The sequence below is a fragment of the Mugil cephalus genome, chromosome 10, assembly GCF_022458985.1.
Source record: "Mugil cephalus isolate CIBA_MC_2020 chromosome 10, CIBA_Mcephalus_1.1, whole genome shotgun sequence".
Lineage (NCBI taxonomy): Eukaryota > Metazoa > Chordata > Actinopteri > Mugiliformes > Mugilidae > Mugil > Mugil cephalus.
In genome coordinates, this window is record NC_061779.1 from 25,513,470 (window position 1) to 25,539,191 (window position 25,722).

At 41.2% G+C, this 25,722-nt stretch overlaps 1 protein-coding gene across 5 annotated transcripts in view; it reads left to right on the plus strand.

The window, feature by feature from the left end:
• Positions 1-25,722, plus strand: part of ptprz1a (protein tyrosine phosphatase receptor type Z1a) — a 78,307-nt gene that overhangs the window by 21,254 nt on the left and 31,331 nt on the right. For all 5 annotated transcript variants that reach the window (XM_047597022.1, XM_047597023.1, XM_047597024.1 and 2 more), the window contains exons 2-7: positions 11,112-11,174; positions 17,584-17,763; positions 19,419-19,570; positions 20,095-20,190; positions 23,161-23,227; positions 23,993-24,150. In XM_047597022.1, coding sequence (XP_047452978.1) covers positions 11,112-11,174; positions 17,584-17,763; positions 19,419-19,570; positions 20,095-20,190; positions 23,161-23,227; positions 23,993-24,150 — 716 coding nt within the window. The remainder of the gene's footprint in view (positions 1-11,111; positions 11,175-17,583; positions 17,764-19,418; positions 19,571-20,094; positions 20,191-23,160; positions 23,228-23,992; positions 24,151-25,722) is intronic.

A 25,722-nucleotide genomic window follows, 5' to 3' on the forward strand; every position in this document is an offset into this window, starting at 1 on the left:
CCTCGTTCTGCTAAAACTCAAACACACACACACACACACACACCCATCCACCTACAAACAAACAAACTGTAATAAACCCGTGCTGATGTACAGTTCAGAGAGCAGACAGGTGTTTCGTGTCAAGCTGCTATTTACACTGTCTGGTATTTCCACTTTAACAGAGACAGCGCTAACAGTTTCCTGTCTGTCCTGACCCTGCTGACTGCTCTGAGGTCACACGAGGAGAAAACAGGAGGTGCAATAGGGAGTCATACATCACTACTCTCCTTCATTCTACACATCAGCACAGACAGCATCTTAGACTTTTTTCAATAATCTCCATAGGCTTAAACAAAATGGTAAACCTAGACTAAGTGAAACACTGTACATCTACAGCATCCAAATAAATATGTAGGTGTATAGTTTTTAATACAACAAACATAAGGAGGCATTGACGTGTATATACAGTGTACTGTTCCTGTGGTGTCTATTTGACTGTGGATGGAAACTGTTGAGTTTTTATTTAGCTCAAAAGCCCTATTCACACATGAAGTTGTGATCATGCGATTCAGAGACTATTAAGAGTATTGATCCGGGGGCAGAATTTACAAATTGTATCAGTTCCACCTTTGCAGATGGACACATTAATATTGGATTTAATGACTTCATCCGTCTGAATGTGTCAGCGACATCTTGACTTTGCACCCTAACATCTATTCAAGCTTTCATTTCCTTCACATTTCTTAAGTGACGAGAAAAAGCAGAAAAGGCACTACCAAATCACAGAGATACTGATTCACACTTGATTAGCATTTTCACAGGACCTCTGTGTTAAGGGGAAAGGTAATGGTGGTGCCATTTGGTTGATTCACACTGGATTAAGATCACGGACACGGACGACCACCGAAATGATTTCAAATGATCTGAGGTCCCCAAATATAACTAGTCCTGTGTAAAAAGTGCTAAAGTTGCATGTTCACCTTCATTTTCGAGGGCTTTCAGTCAGGATTGTCTGTGAAAGAATGAAGTGAACTTTAACTGAACCCCTGAATTAACTGCTCCAATTAATAAAAAGCCAAAAGGAAATTTGGTTTTGTTGTGCTGGAGTAAAAGTCAGATGGTCTCCAGAATCATGAGTACCTCCTCTGGTAATTAGACTGTAGCTGTTGGTGTCTGGGGCAAAATGTTGGACAAACAGATGGATGACCTCAAACCCGAGGTGATAATGATGCGGAAACATCCTCCCTTCACCAAAGGTGGAATAAAAGCTGCTCCTTGTTTCTTGAACTCCTTGCCTCTGACCTTTAAATTGGATGTCATGACCCTGCCACAGTCTGAGTGCTGGAGGTCAGTGTTTAAGTGAAAGCAGCAGAGTGAATAATGCCACTGGGGCGAGGCTGTTCCTTTGAAAAACCGAGACAAGAAAAACGATGTCACTTCTTCCTACGTCCCCGGTGGCTTCTTTATTCCTGCCTCCTGAAGGAAATGAACGTAGAGGAGCTGTAACACAGCTGGAATGTGTTGCAGCGAATCACATGAATTCTTAAGGTCGTGCAGTGATTCATGAGAAAGTGACAGAGAGCAAGTTTCTGCCTTGTCGGGAGGTTTAGTTCCTGTTTGGTGCTCTGTCAGCCAGGGGTTCAGTCTCCTCTGCTTCATATCTATTGTGTTTCTACAGTTTATCCTTCTTTAGATGTCAGGATTAAACTTTATACACTTAAATGAATGACTGGACTATTCTAATTTCTGAACAGAAATTTTCCCTGAACTCAGTCTCACTGGCAGATTAAATATTGTCTCTCCATCACATGCCTACTTATTTATGTTATACAAGGCAAGTATGCTAAGTTAATGATATGAAGCATGATAAGAAAAAATATAGAGTCCACTCAAAATATGAGCATACAATTAAATTCTATTCCCTATACATGCCACGTTGATGTTATGTTACATCATGCTATTGACGCAAACCACGCAGCCCAATCAGATCCATAATTTTAACTCTTTTCTCTTAAAAAGTGTCACACAGATTCCCAGGTTTTACAGCAGTCGGGTTACTGGCAGGCTGCCCTGAAAAACACCTGCTTTACACGAAAACATCATCTGCGAAGGTCTTCACACCGCGGAGGGCCACCTTGCGAATGCCATCTTTCCTCTGCAGACTGTCAAACATGTAATCCTAGATTAGGCTACTATCATCCAGAGCTCAGAGGGAATAAACAGTGCACAGCAGGATGCCTCATCTCCTAATTTACTGCAGACTAATGCAGACAGACCCCAACCAGGTCAGGTCATGACATTACATTTGGAGAGGATGTTGTAAACACTCAGAAGGGTTTCTGACCACATGGCTTTCCTGTTTTAAAGTTTGTAATACTGATTTAAGGGGAAAAAAATGCAGGGTCACTTAGGGTTTATAAGATTTTAAGTCATACATACACATAAAGCAGTGGTTTCCTGCAAATGGTTTCCTATTAGTATCATTTTTTTTTTTGTTGTTGTTGTTTTTGATGAGTGTGTCTGGGTTGATTCTGTAGCTATAACTCCCTGTACTGCAGGAGAAGAATCTATCCACAAAATGCTGAACAGCAGGATTAGATCTGCTCTCATTCAGACATAAGAACTCCAAACCTGATGTTGTTTGATAAGCCCTGAGTCACAGTGGGTGTCCCGGATCATCTACTTGTTCAGCTATTTTAGGGGTATTTCAGCCAGACCAAGGACGTGGGACCAAATCAGGAAACACAACCTATTTGATTAGTATTCACAGAATGATCTTTGCTCTTGGACCAACCCATGTCACGATTCTTCTAACAAACAGCTTCATTCATAATGTATCATTCTATGCATTTTCAACACACTGATCATTATAGTTGCAGATTGCATGTTTACATTTGGGCTGCACATATTGAATGTGTGCTAGTGCTGCATAATCTATATTTATTCATGTATTCATGCCACATAATAATTGAGGCAGTGAAACAAGGCAGTGGAAATATTAGTCATATTAAATAAGTCTCTAATCAGACATGCATACAATCCAATTTAATTAGATCTGCAGGCTTCTGTTTGTAAACCGGAGTACGTGACAAATTAGAATATTAACTTGACAGTGGTAAGGGATTATAAATTTAAATACAGTAGTACACCTGGGAGGGATGTGAATGTCTGAACCACATTTTGTGTCGATTCAAACAATAGTTGTGAACCCTGAGCACCAACATCATGGAGGAAAAGTCTTAAATAAAATCCTGTGGGTTCCATAAATTTTTCGTGGTACTCAATTTGACTGATTGTATTTCAGCATTGATTCATGAGCCTAATGTACCTGAAAATGTGATGTGGAATTTAATTTTCTAGGAAGTCTAATAGGGGACTACAAGCCTTATACAGGGTCATTTCGTTTGGAGTACCTAAGAGTATGGAAACAAAAACTACCCAAAAAGATAAAAATCCAACTCACTGATTCCAACTTTTCCATGGTTATCATAATATATGAACCTATCTCTTCACTGTTATTAGTTCCTCATAATGTATATATATAGTTTAAGCAAGTAAAACAAACTCATCTTTTTTCTTCTATCCTTTCCAAGAAAACAAGGCTTTGAGGGAGATGTTTTTAAATGGTGTCTTTCTTTTACGAAGCAGTTCCTTGTAAAATTTAATGTAGAAAGGTGCTCAGGTTTGAAAGAAAATGTCAGGCCGGGACTCGAAGCAGAACACAGGACTCAGTATGCAGAGATGACAAAGGGGGTTTAATTGGAATGTTCAGAGATCCCTCACAGAGGGACAAACAAATGGCCACAAAAATTCCTGGACGTAATTCTAATCAGTGAAAACAAAAACTCTCCAAAAGGAGGAAATACAAATCGAAGAAACAAATCACTAATTAAAAACAAAACACTCCGAATGGAGGAAATCTCAGAACTGAGGAAATAACTAAGAAAGGACTAGACAAACAAAAACTATTTCTCCGAGAGGATTCACAGGCTTACTTGGAAATTCTTTGGTTGAAAACATGAAGCAAGGCACGAGAACAAGTTGACGACGACAACACTCTGGCACAAGACAAGGGGAACGCAGACTACTTAAACACATGGAGGGAAATAGGGGACAGGTGGACACAATCAGGAATCAGGGAAGACAATCAGACTTGTGACACATGAGGAAGGGCAAGTGGCCTGAAACGAGAGGAGCGTTACTTTTCAAAATAAAACAGGAAATGACAGAACAACCCCAAGACAAGACGCCCTCACCACGGTGTGACAGAACCCCCCCTCTTAGGACCGGCTACCAGACGGTCCAGGCTGTTCAGGATGGTCGCGGTTGAAGTCAGCAATAAGGGTACGGTCCACAATGAACCGTGATGGGATCCACTGTCTCTCCTCTGGACCGTACCCCTCCCAATCCACCAGGTACTGTCTGCCCCGGCCCCTGTTGCGTACAGTCAGCAGCCGTTTAACCTTGTAGACCGGACCCCCGTCTATCATCTCAGGAGGAGGAGGGGGCGGGAGGGGGGGAACCAAGGGACTCTCTTTGGCCGGCTTGACCTGACTGACATGGAAGGTGGGGTGAACACGGAGGGAGCGAGGTAGGCGGAGCCGGACAGCCGCAGGACCGATGACCTTGGTAATGGGGAAGGGACCCACAAAACGCGGTGCCAGTTTCTTGGAGGGGACCCTGAGGTGAAGATTCTTGGTAGAAAGCCAAACCCTTTGACCTGGCTGGTATGTAGGTGCGGGTCGCCTCTTGCGGTCCGCCGCTTTCTTGGTCCGGTCCCCTTGGCGGATAAGCACTTGCCGTGCAGCGGCCCAGATGCGTCGGCAGCGGCGGATCATGGCGTGGGCGGACGGGACCGTGACTTCAGGCTCCTGGGCAGCGAACACAGGAGGTTCATAACCATAAACACACTTGAAGGGCGAAAACCCTGTGGCAGACGTAGGCAGGGAGTTGTGGGCGTACTCAACCCAGACCAGGTGTTTGCTCCATGTCGAGGAGTTCTGGGACACTAGACAACGGAGGCCGGTTTCCAACTGCTGGTTAAGGCGTTCGGTCTGGCCATTAGCCTCCGGGTGGTAGCCCGAGGTCAGACTGGCCTTAGCGCCGATGAGCCGGCAAAATTCCCTCCAGAACCGTGACACGAACTGGGGCCCCCGGTCTGAGACGATGTCCTTGGGAAACCCGTGAATCTTGAAAACATGGTCAATCATAATTTCAGCTGTTTCCTTGGCTGAAGGCAGTTTAGGCAGGGCAATAAATCTGACCATTTTAGAGAATCTATCCACCACAGTGAGGACTGTGGTGTTACCTTGAGAGACCGGGAGCCCCGTGACGAAATCCATCGATATATTGGCCCATGGTCTGGAGGGGATAGGCAGTGGTTGCAGAAGTCCCATACGTGATCCGGAGGACACCTTGTTCCTCGCACAGACCGAACAAGCCTCGACGTACTCCCGGACCTCCGATTCCATTGATGGCCACCAGAACCTCCGAGAGATGGCGAACACCGTCCGCCGAACTCCCGGATGACAGGAAAGCAGCGAGGAATGGGCCCAATGAATCACCTGTGGGCGCAAATCGACAGGGACAAACAATCGATTCTCGGGGCACCCACTAGGTGGCGGAGCCTCACCATTAGCTTGCTTAACCTCATTTTCTATCTGCCAAGTCACCGCTCCAACCACACAGGTCAGTGGAAGGATAGGCTCTGGTTCTTTGGCTACAGGCTCAGGGTCGTATAGACGTGACAGGGCGTCAGGCTTGACGTTTCGGGACCCCGGCCTGTAAGAAAGAGAAAAAGAAAAGCGGTTAAAGAACAGCGCCCACCTGGCCTGGCGAGAATTGAGTCTCTTTGCCCTGCGTATATATTCCGGGTTCTTGTGGTCAGTCCAAACGATGAACGGGTGCTCAGCTCCCTCCAACCAGTGTCTCCACTCCTCCAACGCCACCTTAACCGCCAACAGCTCCCGATTGCCGACATCGTAATTCCGCTCCGCTCTGGACAGTCGTCGCGACAGGAAGGCGCAGGGATGCATCTTCCCATCCTGCTCAGACCGCTGTGAAAGGACGGCCCCTATACCTTCGTTGGAAGCATCCACCTCTACAACGAATTGCCGCTGAGTGTCCGGCATGATGAGGATGGCGCCGTGGTGAAGCGGGACTTCAGCTTCTTGAAGGCAGCTCCTGCCTCTGGTGACCAGGAGAAATGAACCTTCGAAGAGGTGAGTGCGTGCAGAGGAGCTGCTATTGCGCTGAAGCCTCTGATGAACCGCCTGTAAAAGTTAGCAAAACCAAGGAATTGCTGAACTTTTTTGCGGCTATCAGGAGTGGGCCAGTTGACCACAGCGCTAACTTTAGCCGGATCCATCTGCACCCTTCCAGAGGCTACGATAAAGCCCAGGAAGGAGACGGTATCGGCGTGAAACTCGCTCTTTTCAGCTTTGACGTAAAGTTTATGGTTTAATAGTCTCTGTAATACAGCTGCTACATGTTTTATGGGTGTCCAGGTCAGGTGAGTAGATGAGAATGTCGTCAAGGTAAACATACACAAAATTGTCAAGGAAGTCCCTAAGCACGTCATTAATCATGGCCTGGAACACAGCAGGAGCATTAGTGAGCCCGAATGGCATAACCAGATATTCATAATGACCGCTAGGGGTGTTGAACCCCGTCTTCCATTCATCCCCCTCCCTGATCCTGACCAGATGGTATGCATTACGAAGGTCTAGTTTTGTAAATATTTTGGCCTGTTGTAGTTGATCAAACACAGATGACATGAGGGGCAAGGGGTAGCGGTTCTTGATAGTAATGTCATTGAGGGGACTGTAGTCAATACATGGTCTTAAGGTCCCATCTTTCTTTTTTACAAAGAAAAAACCCGCTCCGGCAGGTGACGAAGATGGACGAATGAGTCCTGCCTTCAAAGATGACTCTATGTAGTCTTTCATGGCCTGCCGCTCGGGCCCTGACAGAGTACAGCCGCCCCTTGGGAATGGTGGACCCGGGGATGAGGTCGATGGCGCAGTCATATAGTCGATGAGGTGGAAGTGACGTGGCCTTGATTTTATTGAAAACCTCCTTGAGGTGGTGGTAACAGGTGGGTATCGAGGTCAGATCGGGGTACTTGGAGTCTGTAACAGGGTGAGCGGAAACAGAATTTATGACAGTGGTAACCTTCTCCTGAATCTTGTCCTGCAGACACTCTTTCTCACAAAGCTCCCCCCATCCCAAGATCTTGCCCGTAGGCCAGTCTATATGGGGGTTGTGTCGCGTGAGCCATGGATGTCCCAATACCAGGGTGCGAGTCGGTGATTTAAACAAATAAAAGTTCATTAATTCGCTGTGATTATCTATGGTAATGGCTATGGGTTCTGTGACGTGGGCTATAGTGAACAGAGCGTTACCATTTAAGGCCCTTGCCAGGATGGGTCGTGAGATAGACTCAGTCTTCACTCCCAGTTTCTTGGCTAATCCCCAGTCCATTAAACTCTCATCAGCCCCAGAGTCAATTAAAACGTTCATCTCCATGACGGTGGTGTTGTGTTTTACCTTTATGGCGGTCAAACTGCGTGAAGGAGAACCTGAGGTTGGGAACTTGCTTACTCCCCGAGCTGCCTTGACTGGGCAGATGACCACACGATGTCCAGATTCTCCGCAGTAGAAGCAACGTCCCTCCTTGAGACGACGTTGTCGTTCCGCCTGGGTGAGCTGGGTCTGACCCAACTGCATGGGTTCAGCCTCTCCTACCGTGGATAAGGAAGGAGGACGGTTCGGGAGTCGGTCCCCGGGCTTCATGCCCATCCCGAACCAGCGGTTGTCGGTACCTCTCCAACGATGGTTGGCCCTTCTGATGCCGATGGAGTTCTTGGATCCGGTTATCTGTCCGGATGACTAGGGCGATGAGGGAATCCAGGTCCGCAGGCAGGTCCAAGGGCACCAGTAGCTTCCGTATGGGAATAGACAGTCCATCCAAGAAAGCATCATAGAGGGCTGTGGAGTTCCATCCGCTCTCCGTAGCCAGGGTGCGGAAGCGGATGGCGTAGTCGCTTACCGAGTCGTTTCCCTGCTTCAACCCGCTCAATTCCCTAGCGTTCTCTCTGTCCGTTGACACCGGATCAAAAGTCTTCTGAAGAGCGGTTTGAAACTGTGGAAGCGAGTGGCACAGTGGAGAGTCACACTCCCATTCTGCTGTGGCCCATGCTCTCGCTCTTCCGGTCAGGTGAGACATCATGAAGGCGATCTTCGACCGATCTGTGGTAAATGCAAGGGGGGAAATGTTCAAAGTGAATGGCACAGTCTATGAGAAAAGCCTTACAAGATCCTGGTTCTCCGGAAAAGCGCTCCGGGGGTGCCAGCCTGATCCCTGTTCCGACAGTGGGTACCGTCTGAACAGGAGCAACTGCTGTGACTGGAGGCTCCGGCACAATTGGCGGGTTGTGAGTCTGTTGTAGGTGTCCAAGCATATCCTGCACTTGGGATGAAAGTTGACCCAACTGCGTGACCACCGCCACCTGAAACTCCTCCTGGCGGGAGAGTCGGGTCTCGTGAGCGTGGAGCGCGGCCTTTATCTGGCCAGTCTCTGCTGAGTCCATACTGGCCAGAGTGTACTGTCAGGCCGGGACTCGAAGCAGAACACAGGACTCAGTATGCAGAGATGACAAAGGGGGTTTAATTGGAATGTTCAGAGATCCCTCACAGAGGGACAAACAAATGGCCACAAAAATTCCTGGACGTAATTCTAATCAGTGAAAACAAAAACTCTCCAAAAGGAGGAAATACAAATCGAAGAAACAAATCACTAATTAAAAACAAAACACTCCGAATGGAGGAAATCTCAGAACTGAGGAAATAACTAAGAAAAGACTAGACAAACAAAAACTATCTCTCCGAGAGGATTCACAGGCTTACTTGGAAATTCTTTGGTTGAAAACATGAAGCAAAGCACGAGAACAAGTTGACGACGACAACACTCTGGCACAAGACAAGGGGAACGCAGACTACTTAAACACATGGAGGGAAATAGGGGACAGGTGGACACAATCAGGAATCAGGGAAGACAATCAGACTTGTGACACATGAGGAAGGGCAAGTGGCCTGAAACGAGAGGAGCATTACTTTTCAAAATAAAACAGGAAATGACAGGACAGAACAACCCCAAGACAAGACGCCCTCACCACGGTGTGACAGAAAACAAACAACGTACATGACTGATGACTAAAGAAAAGCCATATGATCCTGAAAGTTCAGGGTTTGTAAGAAGAAACATCCATCAGAAATCAAAGTGCATGTTAAACCTCTGGAAAAAATTCCATTAATGAATTCCCTTCATTTTTTGTTTGTAAAAACACACATCAGCACATCGCTTACTTCCTCTTCATCATCATGTAACCTCAGTTCCGTCCTCAGTATTTCCTAGTCAGCCTCTGCTCTCTGTTATGATAATGAGGTGTCTAACACCCCCTCTGGGCATCGACTCCACTTCATTAACGTGACAGATGCCTGGACAGCCGCTTGGGTTAATGATGTCACCTCATGGCTGAGGGTAGGTAGGACTTCATATTGTAGATTGGTGAGTTGTATGATACAGATAAAGCATTGAAATTTGGGATTTTTAAAAAAAAATAGTCATAGTTTCTGAGTTAAGGGTTATTACTTATCACAGTTTTTGAATTAAATGGGTGTAAGAGAAGAGATCTAGTTAAGGTTCAGTATGAATCACTATGTCCCAGCACATGGCCTTCATCCAGGTCACTAGAGGTCACATTGAGAGAGAGAGAGAAGCGGGGGTATTTCTCATTCCGAGCCACAGCTTTCTAGGGATAACATTTAGTGAAAGAAGAAGAAGTGCAGCTTAGGGAATACCAACACTGTCTTTTACACCCAGATGTGTCCGTTGCTTCTCTGAGTCTGTCAAACATGCTGGAGCTCTGCAAATTATGTGGGTCCCATAAAGGCTAAATGTGGCCAAAAGTGTAATGGGCTGGAACTGATTAGACTATATGGTATCCATATGGCATATCAGTGAAGGTTGGTGGGGTGGGCCTTAATGGGTTCCTTGCAGGAAAAGTGCAATTTGGCCAAAAGATGCCTTTTGCCAGCCTGTTTTAACCCGAGCCGCCTTAATCACTGCAGAAATTCTCATCTGTCAAAGCAAGAAAATCTAAATGGAACTGGGAACCGTTTTTTTCACTTCTTTCTACGGTGAGAAAGGTCTGTAATGACTTGCATATGGGAAGTGATTGACGAGAATGACTTTTTTTCACTTCATAATTCAGACCAGTTCCCCTGAATTCACAGAACAACAGATAACATGTTCAATGTTATATTAATATTTAAAATAATATCCAGATGAAACAGATGAAAAAAAATAACTGAAAACAAGATTGAGTCTGCTGCCATAATGATATCCTGTTAAGGCTGTGCATTATATTAAATGCTAATGATAGCATGCTCACATGATTGCAGTGATGATGCTAACATGGCTGTGGCTGGTATAATGTTTTACCCTTTTCTCTTGGTTTAGCAAGTTTACATTATAACACCTGCAAATAGATTAAAAGGTTGGTTGGAGATATTACATCACCCAAATTTGTTGTGGCGCTCCCAGTATTTGGTGTGGGTTCTGCTTTCGTTTTACTGTTGTGTCCAACTTTCATTGCTTTCATGTGCACGATGAACTGAGACTCAAAAACAGGAAGATGCTTTATTGACACTGAGCCAAGTCAAACAGTCAACATAAAAAATATTTGGCTCAACAGAAATGACTGACTGATCCTCTCCAGCTCTGAGTTAGTTTAGAAAGTGTTGATGTTTCGGGTCTGGTTTGGCAGCTGTTCATACTACCTCAAGAATTAAAAGTGCATCAATTTACTTTTACCACATTGATTATCTATAAAATGTTTTATAAACTTACAATACCCAAAATTATAATATCTGCAGATGATTTTTAAATTTTGATTTCGATTGCCTGGATTTATCAAGGAAAACTCATGACTGAACAATAGCTTCTGACCTGTGATTTGCAATTTTTTTTTTTTTTTACAAATAACTTCCATAACATTAAAATGATGAAAAGTCATAAATATATCCCATGAACAAGAGACACTGACCATCTGTTTTTCTCTCTGTTGCAGCTGAAGGTTATGCGTACAGGAATCAACGCAAGTTCTCGGAAGACATTGACTGGTCCTATGCAGGTAAGTCTCACATGAACAGTCCCTGGTGACAAAATGAAAATACTAGAAGCACAGGAATGCTCATTAGATGGTCTGCAGGCGGCACATTTTTGGGCTTGCACGTAAAACAACAACTACTTGCTGTCAGTCATCAGGTCGGGAAGTTCTACTGTTGAGTGATGCCTCAGTGTTAGGATAGTCTATTCTCCCAAGCAGTAGCATTTTTACTCAGCACTTGATAGCACCCGTTGCTGCAGGAGCTGGGGTTACACTGCCTTATGCTACAGTTCATCTCAAGCTCAAAAATTTCCAAGATGAAAATTCTGAATTACAAGCACAAAGACTCACCACACTGAATATGGACAACGACATGTGTGATTAGAAAAAAACACTTCTTCTCAGGAAGTCTCTGAGTTATACACCAATAAAACCAAGGAGGATAAACAATATAGATGCAGTAGTGTAGGTGTTTTACCTTTGCGAATGCTTCTACGGAACATGAAATTAGCTTGAAAATAGGTTTCCTGGTCAGAACTGGCCTACCCTACTGAAGACACCTAGATATTCAAAGGTTCAGTGATTTCCCAAAACAGTTGGTTATTATAGTACTTAGCACAGAAAATATTTTTGGAGCCAATTTTCAGATGAGGATTAATCTACATTTAGTGTTCATTTGCGGCAGCAAATATTTGTGGGACTAAAACAAAGTGAATTACAATATGTGTCAGCATGGAAGAGTGTGATCTCAGAAGTTGGCCAAGAATGATCATTTTAGTCTGATGTGTAGGACTCTCCGTCTGTGTCATCTGTGTCACACAGAGCATTGATAAAGACCTTGTCACCTGCACTGGTTCCAAATCTGTGCCCTGGTGGACTCCACAACTTGCAGGAGAGGAAACTGACACCATATGAACGAAGTATATTGAGTACCGTTACAGTACTTTTCTGTAAAAGGCTATTCACTTCACAGATTTAGACACGTCTTGGGTTTGCAGGCTTCTCTTTGCTTTGTCTTAATGGTTGGAGTCCTTGGGTGTTGCTTGCCTGTTTGTTTATGTGCAGATTTGAGTGTCTTGCAGTGCACTGACATCGCTGTTGTGTTTGTGTTTTGATGCAATCAATAGATGCTGACCTCAGAGCTGCACAAACTACAATGTTAATTGTGTATGTGTGTTACTGTTTGAGAGAGAGAGAGAGAGAGAGAAAGCACACCCAACATCATTACTGTTGAGTGGCGTAACAAAGGTTTTGAGGATGTATGGAGGTAACGAAAATATGGGTATAAAAATAAGGTACACTGTCATGTGAATAAATATCTAAATATGCTGTTGAATATAATATACAGCATTTTAAAGATAAGAATCCATGGTTTCTTGCCGCCACATTGCTGCTAGCTTCTTCCCACATAAATGCCCCTTAAGTGAACTTACAGAAGACGTCTGATTACAAATCAGTCAATCAACTTCAGAGGGAAATATTGCAGCTTTTGGCATGAAGTGAATGCCACAAAATAAGTTGTGATGGTTTTCAATCTTAATTCCAGATCTGTTCAAGAAGAAATGTTACTTCTGACCTTCCATTTACAGTACCTTGCCCAATTTCAAATTTCACTTCATTAAAAAATCCTTGAAACATTTTGCTGAAACTCGAAAGACGAATCTTCATATGGCCTTAGAGGACTAAGCATGTGACAAGTCTGCACTAACTAACTAGTAGTTAATTGGCAATGCATTAGCAGTGTTTGGTCTTGTGCTTGGTGCGGTACTTTAGTTTTATCATTTTGCTCTTTGTTTCTTTCCATGTCTTAACTTCCCTTAGTGTGAATCCTGTATTGTTCTGAATGGATTTCCTCTGCCTTTTGTTCTGCTAGCTTTTCTAAGCTTTGCAGCAGTCTTGCTTTTACTGTGAAAAACAGCAACAAATGTCCTGCTTCTCATAAGGAGTAATGTCCTTTGATAATTTGTCAGGCACATTAACTGCTTTCTGTGTATTTCTCACAAACTATCAGAAAGTAGATGGACTAAATGTTTAGATCCATTAGTCTTTCATTTACATTTGGCCTTGGGGAGACTATAATACTAGAAGGTAAGGAAGGAAGAGTAGGAAGGAAGAGGCCAGGATGGATGAATGGATGGACAAATCACTGGACTAAAAAATGCCAAGTCCTTTTTGGTTTCCCATTTCAAGTATATTGTTATCCAGATCAGAGACCCCCACCCCATAGCAATGACACTCTTTGATGGCAGGAACCATCCCCAGCAGGATGCAACCTGACACAGACAGGTGCTGACCTGTCCTCTACAGGAGGACACCCTCAGAAGGTCCCTGTCCATTCTCTGATGAGTCACAGCTGTTTTGGAGGTGCAAGGAAGACCTACAGAATATTAGGAAGGTGGTCATAATGTTATGTCTGATTGGTGTATCTAGGTAACTTAGGTCCAATGAAAGAAAATCTGGGAGAAATAGAAGAATGTGAATGTGAAAGTTTCCACAACCTTTGGATCAAGTCAGCATAGTGAATTTGATTTTTTTTTAATCTAATATTTAGTTGAGCATACGTCTTGAGTTTGCATAATTCACTTAAGTATAAACATCATATAACTTCAATGAGTACAACAGTGTTATAGTGGAGAATGCATTCTGTATTCTGATGTAGAAAATTATTTAAACTTCTTAAAGGGACGTGAAGGTAAATATTTTGTGCTCACAGGGTGGATTTATATTTATGGTCCTTTTAAAAGTACATAAAGAAGTCAAATAGAGTACTAGAAAAGCTCCATGTTAAGGGGATAGCTAGGTTTCTTTGAAGTGGAGTTATGAAAGTACTTCTATAGTCAGTATATTATATAAATATACATAAAGTTGATGAGTAGGCGGTGGTCAGCACACCCACAGTTGGGAAAGACGGAATAAGTGCATGCATTCTTTAGGATACTGACTTGTAGTTGTTTTGAACTGTAGTGTTAACAGGGGATGACACATGAACAACCAAGTTCCAAAGTATAAATGTCTTGGACCACAGAGAGCACCATAACCCTCTGATTCAACCTATGTAAGATTCAGCATTTTTGTGACTGCAGGTGTTTTAGTCTGCCTTTAGTTTTGTCTGTTTTGATTTCCAATGTGGTCTGACAATACATCATACAAGCGCATCCTGTGTGAGTATCATTCAGTCCTAAACACATATTGTGCTTGGATCATGGGCACGATGGCAGAAAACCTGGCAACTTCAGTGTGACAATTCAGGAGGCTGCAGCTTCTTTCTTGTCATGTAGCAGTTCTCCACAGCACACATTTGACATAGATTGGATTTCTACTCAAGAAGAATGAATACAAAGTGCCACAGATAGAAACAGCTGTCATTATTAGGACTGTTGTCCACCCAGCCCTGATAAAGATGGTCCCCTAACGTTAATGATGAGTCATTGATTACTAAATCTAATTATCAGCTGGACCTTTAGGCTCGCCCATGGCTGTCAGCTGGCAGCATTGCTTCCTGACAGTGACAGACAACAGAACTGACAGAAAGTGACAAATTGTTATTCTAAGCAAAGAGAGGCCTTCTCAGTTTCAATCTACAGTTAGACTTGAGGTCTCTCAGGGGGCAGTCCAAATACTTTGCTGGAAGTGGAACAGTCATATCCAAAACACGATCAAGCAGAGTCGAAATGGAAAAATAAAATAAGAAATAAAACATTTTTAATGACTAAGAGATGGAAAAGAAATTCAATCATCTGTACTGAATTTCCTAAATAAGCAAATGTAATTTCCTGGATAATCTCCTGACTTCAACCCAACCGAACATCCCTGACATCACAAGAAGCTCTTTGGAACATTGTCAGATCATACTGGGATAACGTGTGTTATCCGATCCAGACAACCTCACTCTGTGTAATGAGGAAATGTTTATATTTAACACACTCCATCTGGAAACTGTAAGCCCTCGACACATTTCACTAGTTTCTATTAAATGTCCTTTTTTAAAAATGAGACAATGATGATCTTAGAGCTATTACACATGACTCAAGAAAGATTAAATTACAGGAGCAACTGGTTACTTATATTTTTTGAAAACAGTAGATGCTATACTCCTGCTCTATGAAAATGACCCAGATTCTTCATCATATTTGGTAAGATACTGACCCTTACATACTGACATTTGGTGTGAATGAGAGATGCTTTGAAACTTTTGTCACACTCCTTGTTGAGAAGAGGATATTTTGTTGAGTTATGCTTTTCAAAGCACACATTCATCTCATCCATGTTTCACACACACACACACACACACACACACACACACACACACACACACACACACACACACACACACACACACACACACACAAGCTAGTGAAGACCCTTAGAGAAGTCAGCAGCCATGTGCACCACCAAGGAGTGTTAGGTGCCTTGCTTAATGTCATTTCAGTTAGTAACATTTACATTTTAGTTAATTAACTAGTTAAAAGATTCATCATTTCTGTTATGAGTAGTTGTTAGGTAAAAGACAGAGTCTAGTAAGATTCATGATGTGGAAAGTGGGATTGCATACATAGACTCAGGGCTAAATGAAATCTCATCTGGATTTTATTCAGAAGATGTTTGTAATGTAAAAGAACCTAAGTCCTGAACTCTATAAATCTATCTAACCCCTATAACTTCCCCTCTCAGTGTGAGTGAAAAAAGACGCTTTCAGGCAGTAAAACATTTATTTGGCTAAAGGATATAAACATACATATTTGGATATGGAATCGTCTGAAGGGATGCGGACCGCTCTAATTATGTATATTGATGTCCACCTGCTGTTGATAAAATTGAAACAAAAAGCCTGAAGCTATAGATCAGTTTGTCATGAATATGGACAGCTGGATTAAATCTGTTTGGGTCACTCTGCAGTGCAACCGACACACTCTTCTGTGAAGAGAGATTAGTATTCCAGACAATAACACTTTCCATACTGCGTGTATGCTATCCATCATGTCAGTGTGTTCTTTGTGCGTGAAAGCAAAGGAGAAACCTGATGCTGGACACTTTTCTTTGAGGAGCAGTTGTTAGTAAAACGCTGCAGGCTGTATGTCAGATGTCTGCTTGAACATTGAAGGATCCTGGACTTTGGCCTTATGAAAGCTGTAAGAAATGAAATGGGAGTAATATTAGAGTCAGAGTGCATTAGAACAGCTGTAGATTATTAATCATCTCTCAGCTTTCACAGGGCGCAGACCATTATGTCAATCACTGGTTTGTCAATCAAATGACGACACAATATCCTGTGTAACACCTGTCTGATACTTTGTGCACATTTAATATACATACATTCGTTGTGTTTCTGTGGCAAATACATAAATAGTAACTACCAGAATGTATTCCTGATTTTTTATTCAATTTTTAAAATGTATTCCAAATTTATAGTGAGTACACTTGAAGACATGGAATTCTGAAATCGTCAGTCAATGGGAACCCTAATTATATATACTGCACTCCTTTTGCTGCCTTGTTAAAGACACATATGTTCCCGTGGTCTGTCAAGAGAACTTTGCATGCTCAGAGGATACAGAACAGACCAGAAACCCTTAATCCCCCGTGATTATTATGCACACTCATATAATAGCCGTTTACTGAATAAAATATATAATTACACCCTCCAAATGTTTGACAGCTCTCTAGTCGTAAGGGTTATGAGAACTTGGGGACCTAATGGAAATTTTGCATATTTGACCACTAAACCACACACAGATGGGTAACAATAAAATTAAAAGCAAGCATAAGGTTTGTGAATGAAGTTTTGGCTCAGCACAAGGGTCCCTGACATTTATTCTCACATGGAGGGATGACTGCTGAATAAATGAATACCAATAATCGCCTCATTGTGTGGTCTGACGACAGTAGGGAAAAGATACTCAAAAGTCACATAACAATACAACTGGGACAGCAGTAGTTCAGTAGTTGGAGTGGGTTGCCCACTAACCACAGCTTTAGTGATTCAATCCCCAGTGTTAAGGTTACATGCCAAAGGGTCCTTGAGCAAGATACTGAACCCTAAGTTGCATCATTGTGATAGGTAGAATGGCCCTATGTACTGTAAAAACAAGCCTGTGAATACAGTATATGATCTGCGAAAAGCATAGCATTGGATTCTTATCATATTTTCATTCAGTCTGGTGTTATGGAAGTTATGCAAGTTGTGGAAACAGCATTGTTCAATTTGGTTCTGTACTCATTCATCCATCCCACTCACTGCTTTGATTTAATTTCTATTAAAAGGAAATTTTAGATCCAAAACATGAGAGTGTTTTGGGTCTTAAGAATCAGATTCCTGTCCTGATAATTGTCATATGTGTTGGGGACTAGTGAACTGACAACTGACTACATCTTAAAATGGAAAATAGTCTAGTTAGAACCTTGTTTGAGTACTTGTTCTCTATCTGCCTTCTAGGAACCTTAAACCAAAACAACTGGGCCAAGAAGTTTCCATCCTGCAGCAATGCCAAACAGTCACCCATTAACATCGAGGAGAACCTGGCCCAGGTGAAGCTACAGTACCAGAAACTGAGGTTTGATGGCTGGCAGAGTCTGACGAATGACAGCACGACCATCAAGAACGATGGCAAGACGGGTAAGAAAATAATGTTGCATCGTTTTACGACTACAGTGTACAGTAGGTTTAAATTTGTTTTACAGACATTTAGGATCATAAGGGGATAAACCCTGGTGGCTCAAGAACCTGTGTTTTCAGTCAGTGCCTTCAACAACAAAGAACATGTTCGTACATAATATATACAACACATCTCATCAACTGTTGGATGGGGATTTTGTACAAGATCTTGTTGTAGGGTTCATTAAAATTTGATTGTTGATGTATTATGTATCCCCAATAATTAAAAATAAAATGAAATTTAGAGGAAAAACCCTGTTATCCCTATTGCCACAATACTTATTAACCATTTTATTCTTTTTTAAACATAATGTGCATCATAGGCAACAACAATAGGCATCAATAACCACTTTGAATTGACCAGTGAGTCAAACAAACAATTTTTTTCTTCTGTTCCTTTCCTGACCTTCTGTTTTTGAGCTTCTTCCAAATACTGTAGATTCTGAGTAACAGGGCCTTTCCTCATACAGCGCTGTCCTCTTGTAAAGGGTACAGTTACCAGTTTCTCATTTGACTGAGAGCCTTTTATATATGTCCTCGCTTTAAGTGGTGTGAAACACAATAAGCTACAGTGTGCATTCAGGGTAACTGTTAAGTGAAATTGTAGACAAGAGAGATCCCGCCTTGCCATTCGAAAAGCTCCAAACAGACGAGGCCAGCGCCTCTTAGCAACAAGACTCTCGGTGAAATAACAAGCACTCTGTTGTAGTTGTTGTTCGGTCGCCAGCTGCACTAAAGGCTTTAATTAATGGATATGTTTGGTGGACATCTGAGCACAGTTAGAGCAGATAGCACTGAAACCTGTTTATATTTGCAATGGGCCCAATGTAAGTTCAAGGCATAAACTGCCAATCCATACGCTCTTTTTACACAGCGGCGAGTCGACCACACTCCGGTACAAACGTAGGATTTCTGTTTGGAAAAAGATGTGATGGATAGGCCATATTCTTTTGATATGGTGCGAACATACTTTTCAACAAGGCTGAGTCAGCGACAAGTTGAGTAAATATTTATTTTACCTCGAGCGGAAATTAGATTTCATACAGGGTTATAATAAATACAGATGAGATCCGGACAGGCCACAAGCAGAAAAAAAATAACATATTGAAAGCAAAATGGAGTCCATAATTTGCCAACAGATGGAACATTTTGCAGAGACAGAATTTTGTTCATGCATTCACATGGGTAAGGTGTATAGTAGAGAAGATGAAAGAACTATACAATGCTCCACCTTTGTTAGACTTTGAAAGAACGTTTCAATCCTTGAGGTTACCTTTTGTCAAGTCACACAAAGACCAGCTATACGAAGATCCCTAGTTTCAGTCATTGTTTGATGGTCAAGTAAAGGTGTTGTAAAGGATTTTTATAAAGTGTGCTCTAATCTTTTTTTGGTCTTCTGTACATTTATAATCAATTTTCCATGAGGTAGAGTTTATTCTGTGATTCAATCAACTCTTCTAAGATTTTAAACACTATAGGCTATTGATCTGTTTGATAAAACTGTTCACAGAGATGCTAAGAAATTTTTATTCACATTTTGACGCACACAGTGTTACGTTGAATTCCCAACTTCCTCACCTCTGCAAATATGCCCATGTCTTTGTCTTTCCTGTTAGTGGCGGTCGATGTGGATGGAGACTTCTACGTCAGTGGAGGGGGTCTCAGGTCAAAGTTCAAGGTAGGGCGCATCACCTTCCACTGGGGACGCTGCAACGCCTCTTCAGAGGGCTCAGAACATAGTCTGGATGGAGTAAAGTACCCTTTAGAGGTGAGATACCGAGAGCTCATGTACTGCTGCTAACTGTACTGTTAGATGATATATACTCACTTAAGTTGTAAAGAAGTGATAATCTAAAACATTTAGTTGTTTTCTCCACTCTTATACATTATTACTCTTATACAATAATCGCTTACCAGGAATTCAAACATTACAATTATATCCCAAATATAAATCCATCCTTCTTCTTCCACAGTTTCTGCAGATTTAACATTTAAAATGGAAGGCTTCTAAAGACATTTACGATACAACAAACAATTTAGTACTTCTTTTGACGATTAAGTTATCAAGAACACTGGACAACCAGTGAGGACAAGGCTGCATATCTATCACATTTTTACTACTCCTTCCTGCAGTGTGTAACAGTAATATCTGACTGTATACTTCAATTAACTGTCTCCCACTGTTAAAAAACACCGTCAAATCATTGTCTAACTACGGTAAAAATGAAAATGTGAAAGCACTTGTCACCATTGGATTTACAGGTGTTAACATCTTTCTGTTTTCATCTATAGATGCAGATCTACTGTTATGAAGCACATCGCTTTGACTCTTTAGATGAAACCATCAAGGCCAGAGGCAGAATCACAGCACTTGCTGTGCTCTTTGAGGTGTGTGGTGTGTGATTGTGCAATACAAGGCACATGATCACGTATCCTGATAAGACACAGATCTGTTTACTGGTATCTGGTAGCACTGGAAAGTAAATAACTCATTACTTTTAGAGCATGAAATAAGGGTCTATCAGACACAGTAAATTAAACTAAAAAGCTGGAGATGTTTACCTTCAACTTGCAAGGCTCATTTGCCTGGTCACAACAAATTAATTACTGGAGAGAAGGTACTGACTTAACCAATATCTATATGTGCCCTAAAACACCTTAAACAAACAGCAAAACAGGCTTATTAGCTTAGTTGAACCTGTATTGATGTTGTTTGAGTTTTTAACAAATCTAAACTATTAACAAAAAAAATCTAAATTGTTAGCCAATTTATGTTTAGACCCATCTTTTTCCAGTAGCTAAAACTAACAATGATACTGGAACAAATGAGTCGGGTAACACTTCTTTGAGATTTTATTCCCAATCAGAGCAACGAAATATGTGAAATTAATGATAAAGCATTATTGACAAATATTAAATGGCAAAATCAGTGTAAAATATTTGTTCTAATTAATATTACCTGAAAATAAATGTGAACCACAACACCAGGTTTCAGCGCGTGGATTCCAGTTGTTTCTTCCCAATGCAGCGTATAATTTACTTCTTTGTCAGATATATCTATTAAAAAAAAAAAAATATATATATATATATATATATACCTCTCCGACTGCTTTTCAGTCTGCCCTAAAACACCTTAAACAAACAGCAAAACAGGCTTATTAGCTTAGTTGAACCTGTATTGATGTTGTTTGAGTTTTTAACAAATCTAAACTATTAACAAAAAAAATCTAAATTGTTAGCCAATTTATGTTTAGACCCATCTTTTTCCAGTAGCTAAAACTAACAATGATACTGGAACAAATGAGTCGGGTAACACTTCTTTGAGATTTTATTCCCAATCAGAGCAACGAAATATGTGAAATTAATGATAAAGCATTATTGACAAATATTAAATGGCAAAATCAGTGTAAAATATTTGTTCTAATTAATATTACCTGAAAATAAATGTGAACCACAACACCAGGTTTCAGCGCGTGGATTCCAGTTGTTTCTTCCCAATGCAGCGTATAATTTACTTCTTTGTCAGAGATATCTATTAAAAAAAAAAAATATATATATATATATATATATATATATATATATATATATAATATATATATATATATATATATACCTCTCCGACTGCTTTTCAGATCTGTTGGTACAGTCAATCACACAACCAGTCAATCACACAACCTATTTAAATCAATTTTACAATTTAGATGCTATTAAAGCCTATGATTCGAACTTTTGACACTCAGTGGCCGTAACCATGGAGACTTTGCTAGCTGTGATGTCACATGCATACCCACTATATCTAACCTGAACCACTAGTTTTTTTGTTTTGTTTTGTTTTTTGAAAATAGGCAATAGCTGACGTGGACAACATTGTTGCTACTAAACTGAGCCATTAGCTAAATTAACACCAACACTCAAACTCACTAAATGGTCAAACTAACTGAATGCTAACCCAGGGCAGAACATAGCTGCTCATTTGACCTATTAGCTAAACTGGCATGGGCTGTTCTGCTAAATTGTTAAATGACAGCAACCAAACAGTTTGACAACAAAATTACGCTAGTTGGTGTCCATAATTTAATTTGTTTTTAGCCGTGTAGTTATGCTACTAGCTATCCTCATACACACTCTTTTCTGACTAAACAGTTTAATGCTTAATATCATTTAACAAGTAAGATGGACTACAATATGTTTTTCATCATGGGCGTTCCATAAAAGTAACTATTACTGTTGTAATCTAACAGGGTGAGGAATTGGCCTATTCTTGTACAAAACACAGATAACTTTGGTAGTGTTGGTTGTCATTTCACAAAATATCTGATTTGAGAGGACAAATCAATTGAAGGAAAAACTTGGCATGCTAAAAAAAGCTCAACTTTTATTACAGTGTAAAAAGTCAGACAGTCAATAAATCAAGTCTTGTACTAATACCACCAGTAGTCATACCCAAGTGAATATACTGGTTGGCTGAAAATCACTGCCATGCTCTTGTTTGCTGTCTGTGTTTTCGTGTTCAGTGTCAGGGTTTGTACCAAGCATCATGCATAGCTTCAGTTTTTTCTGTCTGTGTTGCTTTGTGTAGTCATGTGCCCACGGGCTGTGCTGGCATGTCTAACCTGTCAGGTCTGAACAAAACTCAGAAAAACGTTTCATGTGATGCTTCAGGCTGTACTTGTGTGTGTTTTCAGCTACAGGTTGGGTGGGGAAACATTCATGATGGGGAGTTGGTAGGCTTTGTTGGTGAACCTGAAGGATATGTAACTTAAAAGTTCACAGAGAACAATAATGGATTTCTTGAATGAACTTATGTCGGAAGGGTTTAGGTTGATCTGACATCAAGATCTGATGTTGTTCCCAGTAATGTTGATTACTTTCTGGCAAGATGTTGGGCTACACAAGCCAACATCAAGCAACCCATGTGACCCACTTTAATCCAAATGAATTCTTACAACTTCTTCTTCCAGTAAACGGAGCTACTTCCATAGTCACTTAGGAGGTTTGTCAAAAAATATTACTGCTCTAGCACTGAAAAAACAATAAAAGGTACTAACTGAATAATGAATGGATGCATATTTAATGATAATAATAATTGTGTTATGATGAAGTAATGAACATCTTAAAACTGCGATTCAGTATGTAAACCATAGTTAACCAGAAAGCAGACTGCTAAGTACCTAGCAGACAAGGGATCTAGTAAATATCAGATAATCTAGCATTTCAAGCTTCAGTTTCTTGTTAAAGCCAACCTTCCACCATAGTTTCCATGGGCTTTTGTTTCTGTAATATTTTACAGTCTAGTCTATATGATCATTGGTATGTCTATATGTTGTTTAGGTAATCATGTCAATTCTCTTTTTACAGACAAGCACTGAAGACAACATGAACTTTGCTGCTATCACAGATGGCATCAACAGTGTGAGCCGATATGGTACGGCTGTTCCTTCCTCTCTCCCTTCTCCTGCATTTTCCTTTGTTGTGTTGTTCTGAAAAAGAACATTCTGCACTTTTTACATGGGTCTCTAATCAGTGTTGCCTGTGACTGTAAATCAGATATTTTGTGAAATGTTGATTAATACTCTGAGTTGCCATGCTTACACAGCCATGACTATAATTCTTGCATGTACCAGTATGTATTCCATGCAAGCAACCTGCCCACAGAAGAGGCCGTTCCAAATCTGTTGTGGCTTTGTATACACAAAGTACACACATCTGAAATAACATTAGTTTACCGTATCACATTGTGTAAACAAACGCCTCTTCAGAGGCGTGAATAAAACTGGATCAGTTTAATACCATTCCATGTAAATAGTGCAAACATTTTTGGAAAATTACTTCACCAACTGTGTACCTCTACCTTTAAATGTAAGTATTAATTTATGGACAAACATTGCATTACATGGTGAAAATAAGGTTACTCAATTAATGGTCATTCATTCAAAAGGACTCAGTTGCTGTTGACTCGTCTTTGGCACTGTCCTTGATTCCTAATGATTAGAAACCAAAGCTGAAACTGCTTGTACTTCTGACCACTGACATCACTGATTCCTGTTAATACAACAGATTTTGAAGCTGTGCCCAAAGACAATGAGACTTTCTTCAAACTGTTGTTCTTCCTTCTTAATCGATAATTTGGATGGATAGAAATAAAATTAAACACAAGGAAGTTTTTAAGTTGTCTTGTCTGGTTGTCCAGGAAAAAGTTCAAAGGTTTTACCCTTTACCCTGCGAGGTCTCCTGCCAAACTCCACTGACAAATACTTCATCTACAATGGATCCCTGACTACCCCACCCTGCAGTGAGACCGTTGAGTGGATCGTCTTCAAGAACACTGTGACTATCTCTGATGAACAGGTGAGACATCCAGTTCCATCGAGGTCCAGCACTGAAATATACTCTTCACTTATCAGCTACTCATTATTATTTTGACATAGCCTAGTCTACTAGTCTATGTGTATTTTTTAAGTGTCTAGCAAGTATTAAATATTTTGGAGACTGGGCTACATAAAGTTTAGTGGGTGTTGCATTTGAACCTCGCAGGTGGAATCTTGGTACCACATCTCCATCCCCAGCCTCAAATGCACAATAAAAATGTGAAAAGGGATAGGAACCTTACGCATTGTTTTTTCTACTTATCTACTGGTACTTGTACCCAGGTTACTCTTTATATCTATGTTCAGTGCCACTGTTCATCACCACACTCATAAGAAGTCCTGAGGGTTGATAGAATCAAGGGGTTCCAGTTGCATCCAGCCAATACAATCATACATTTCCTCCCCTGGCTATTCACATAAATATTCATGCTCTACACTCAGCAATAAAAAATGCCAAAGATCAGGTATCAATAATTCCATCACTTTTAAAAATGCCCTGATGAGCCTTGATACCAATCTCCTGTTAGCGATCAGGACATCCTTAATATAAGCACTTGACAATAAATGAAATAGATTATTTTCACATATCTGAATGGAAACCAATCACCATGTGAGATGGATAAAAATTTAAAACTGATCAGTAGTGATGTAAAGCTAAATGCACTTGGCACATGTGCTGCAGATGACTACGCGTCCATGTGACCATTGAGGCCCTTAAGAGTCAAACATCAGCACTGGAGCTTTTGTTCAAGATGAAAAGACAATTACAGAAATGTCCGTGAATAACCTTTTGGAAACGTGTTTGAGTAACTGAAAGGGGGAATTATCATACCAGAGCTTAGGAATCACAACAGTGATGGGTGAGGCAAAGACGGAGCACGCTGTCAACAACTGTGTGTGTGGGAGAGAGAAAGCCGCTGCCCTCAGGCCGAGCATGATTGACAGGCGTATAGAGGCAGTCATTACTTCAAACAAATATAGACTCACAAAAGGTCTCTACGGTATTCAAGTTTTGAAAGCACACTGACATACACACGCATACACACGGAGAAGTTTCCGGTTTGATGCCAGCTGAGGTGCAGACATCAGTTTTTACTGACCATTCACTCTGTGAGGACCCCACCTCCCCCCACCCGCCCCCTCATTTGCTCCAAAAGCCTCATTCTGGTCACAACCGTAAAACTGTGGGGCCATGAGATGTTTTTTTTTTTTTTACCCATATTACTCCAGCACCATAGTAGGAAAGGAGGTGCAATACAGTTCAAGAAGTCAGTGACTAATAGAATGAACATCCCCTTCAGCTAATAAAGACACAGATGAATAAAAGACGATTTACAAAATAAAGTTTAAGGTGCGAAATGTCCCAGAGTTATCCAAACCTTAAAATATTTCCACCTTTGCAGACAAATTGCTCAGCTTTCCATAAAGGCCCTCATTTTCTGCAAGTTCACAGAAATGTTCTCATCTGAATATTCTCCAAAATCAGCATTCCTCAGTTTCAAAGAATAAGTTGTCACTTATGAAACTGGATGTTTGCGAACTTTAAAAAATT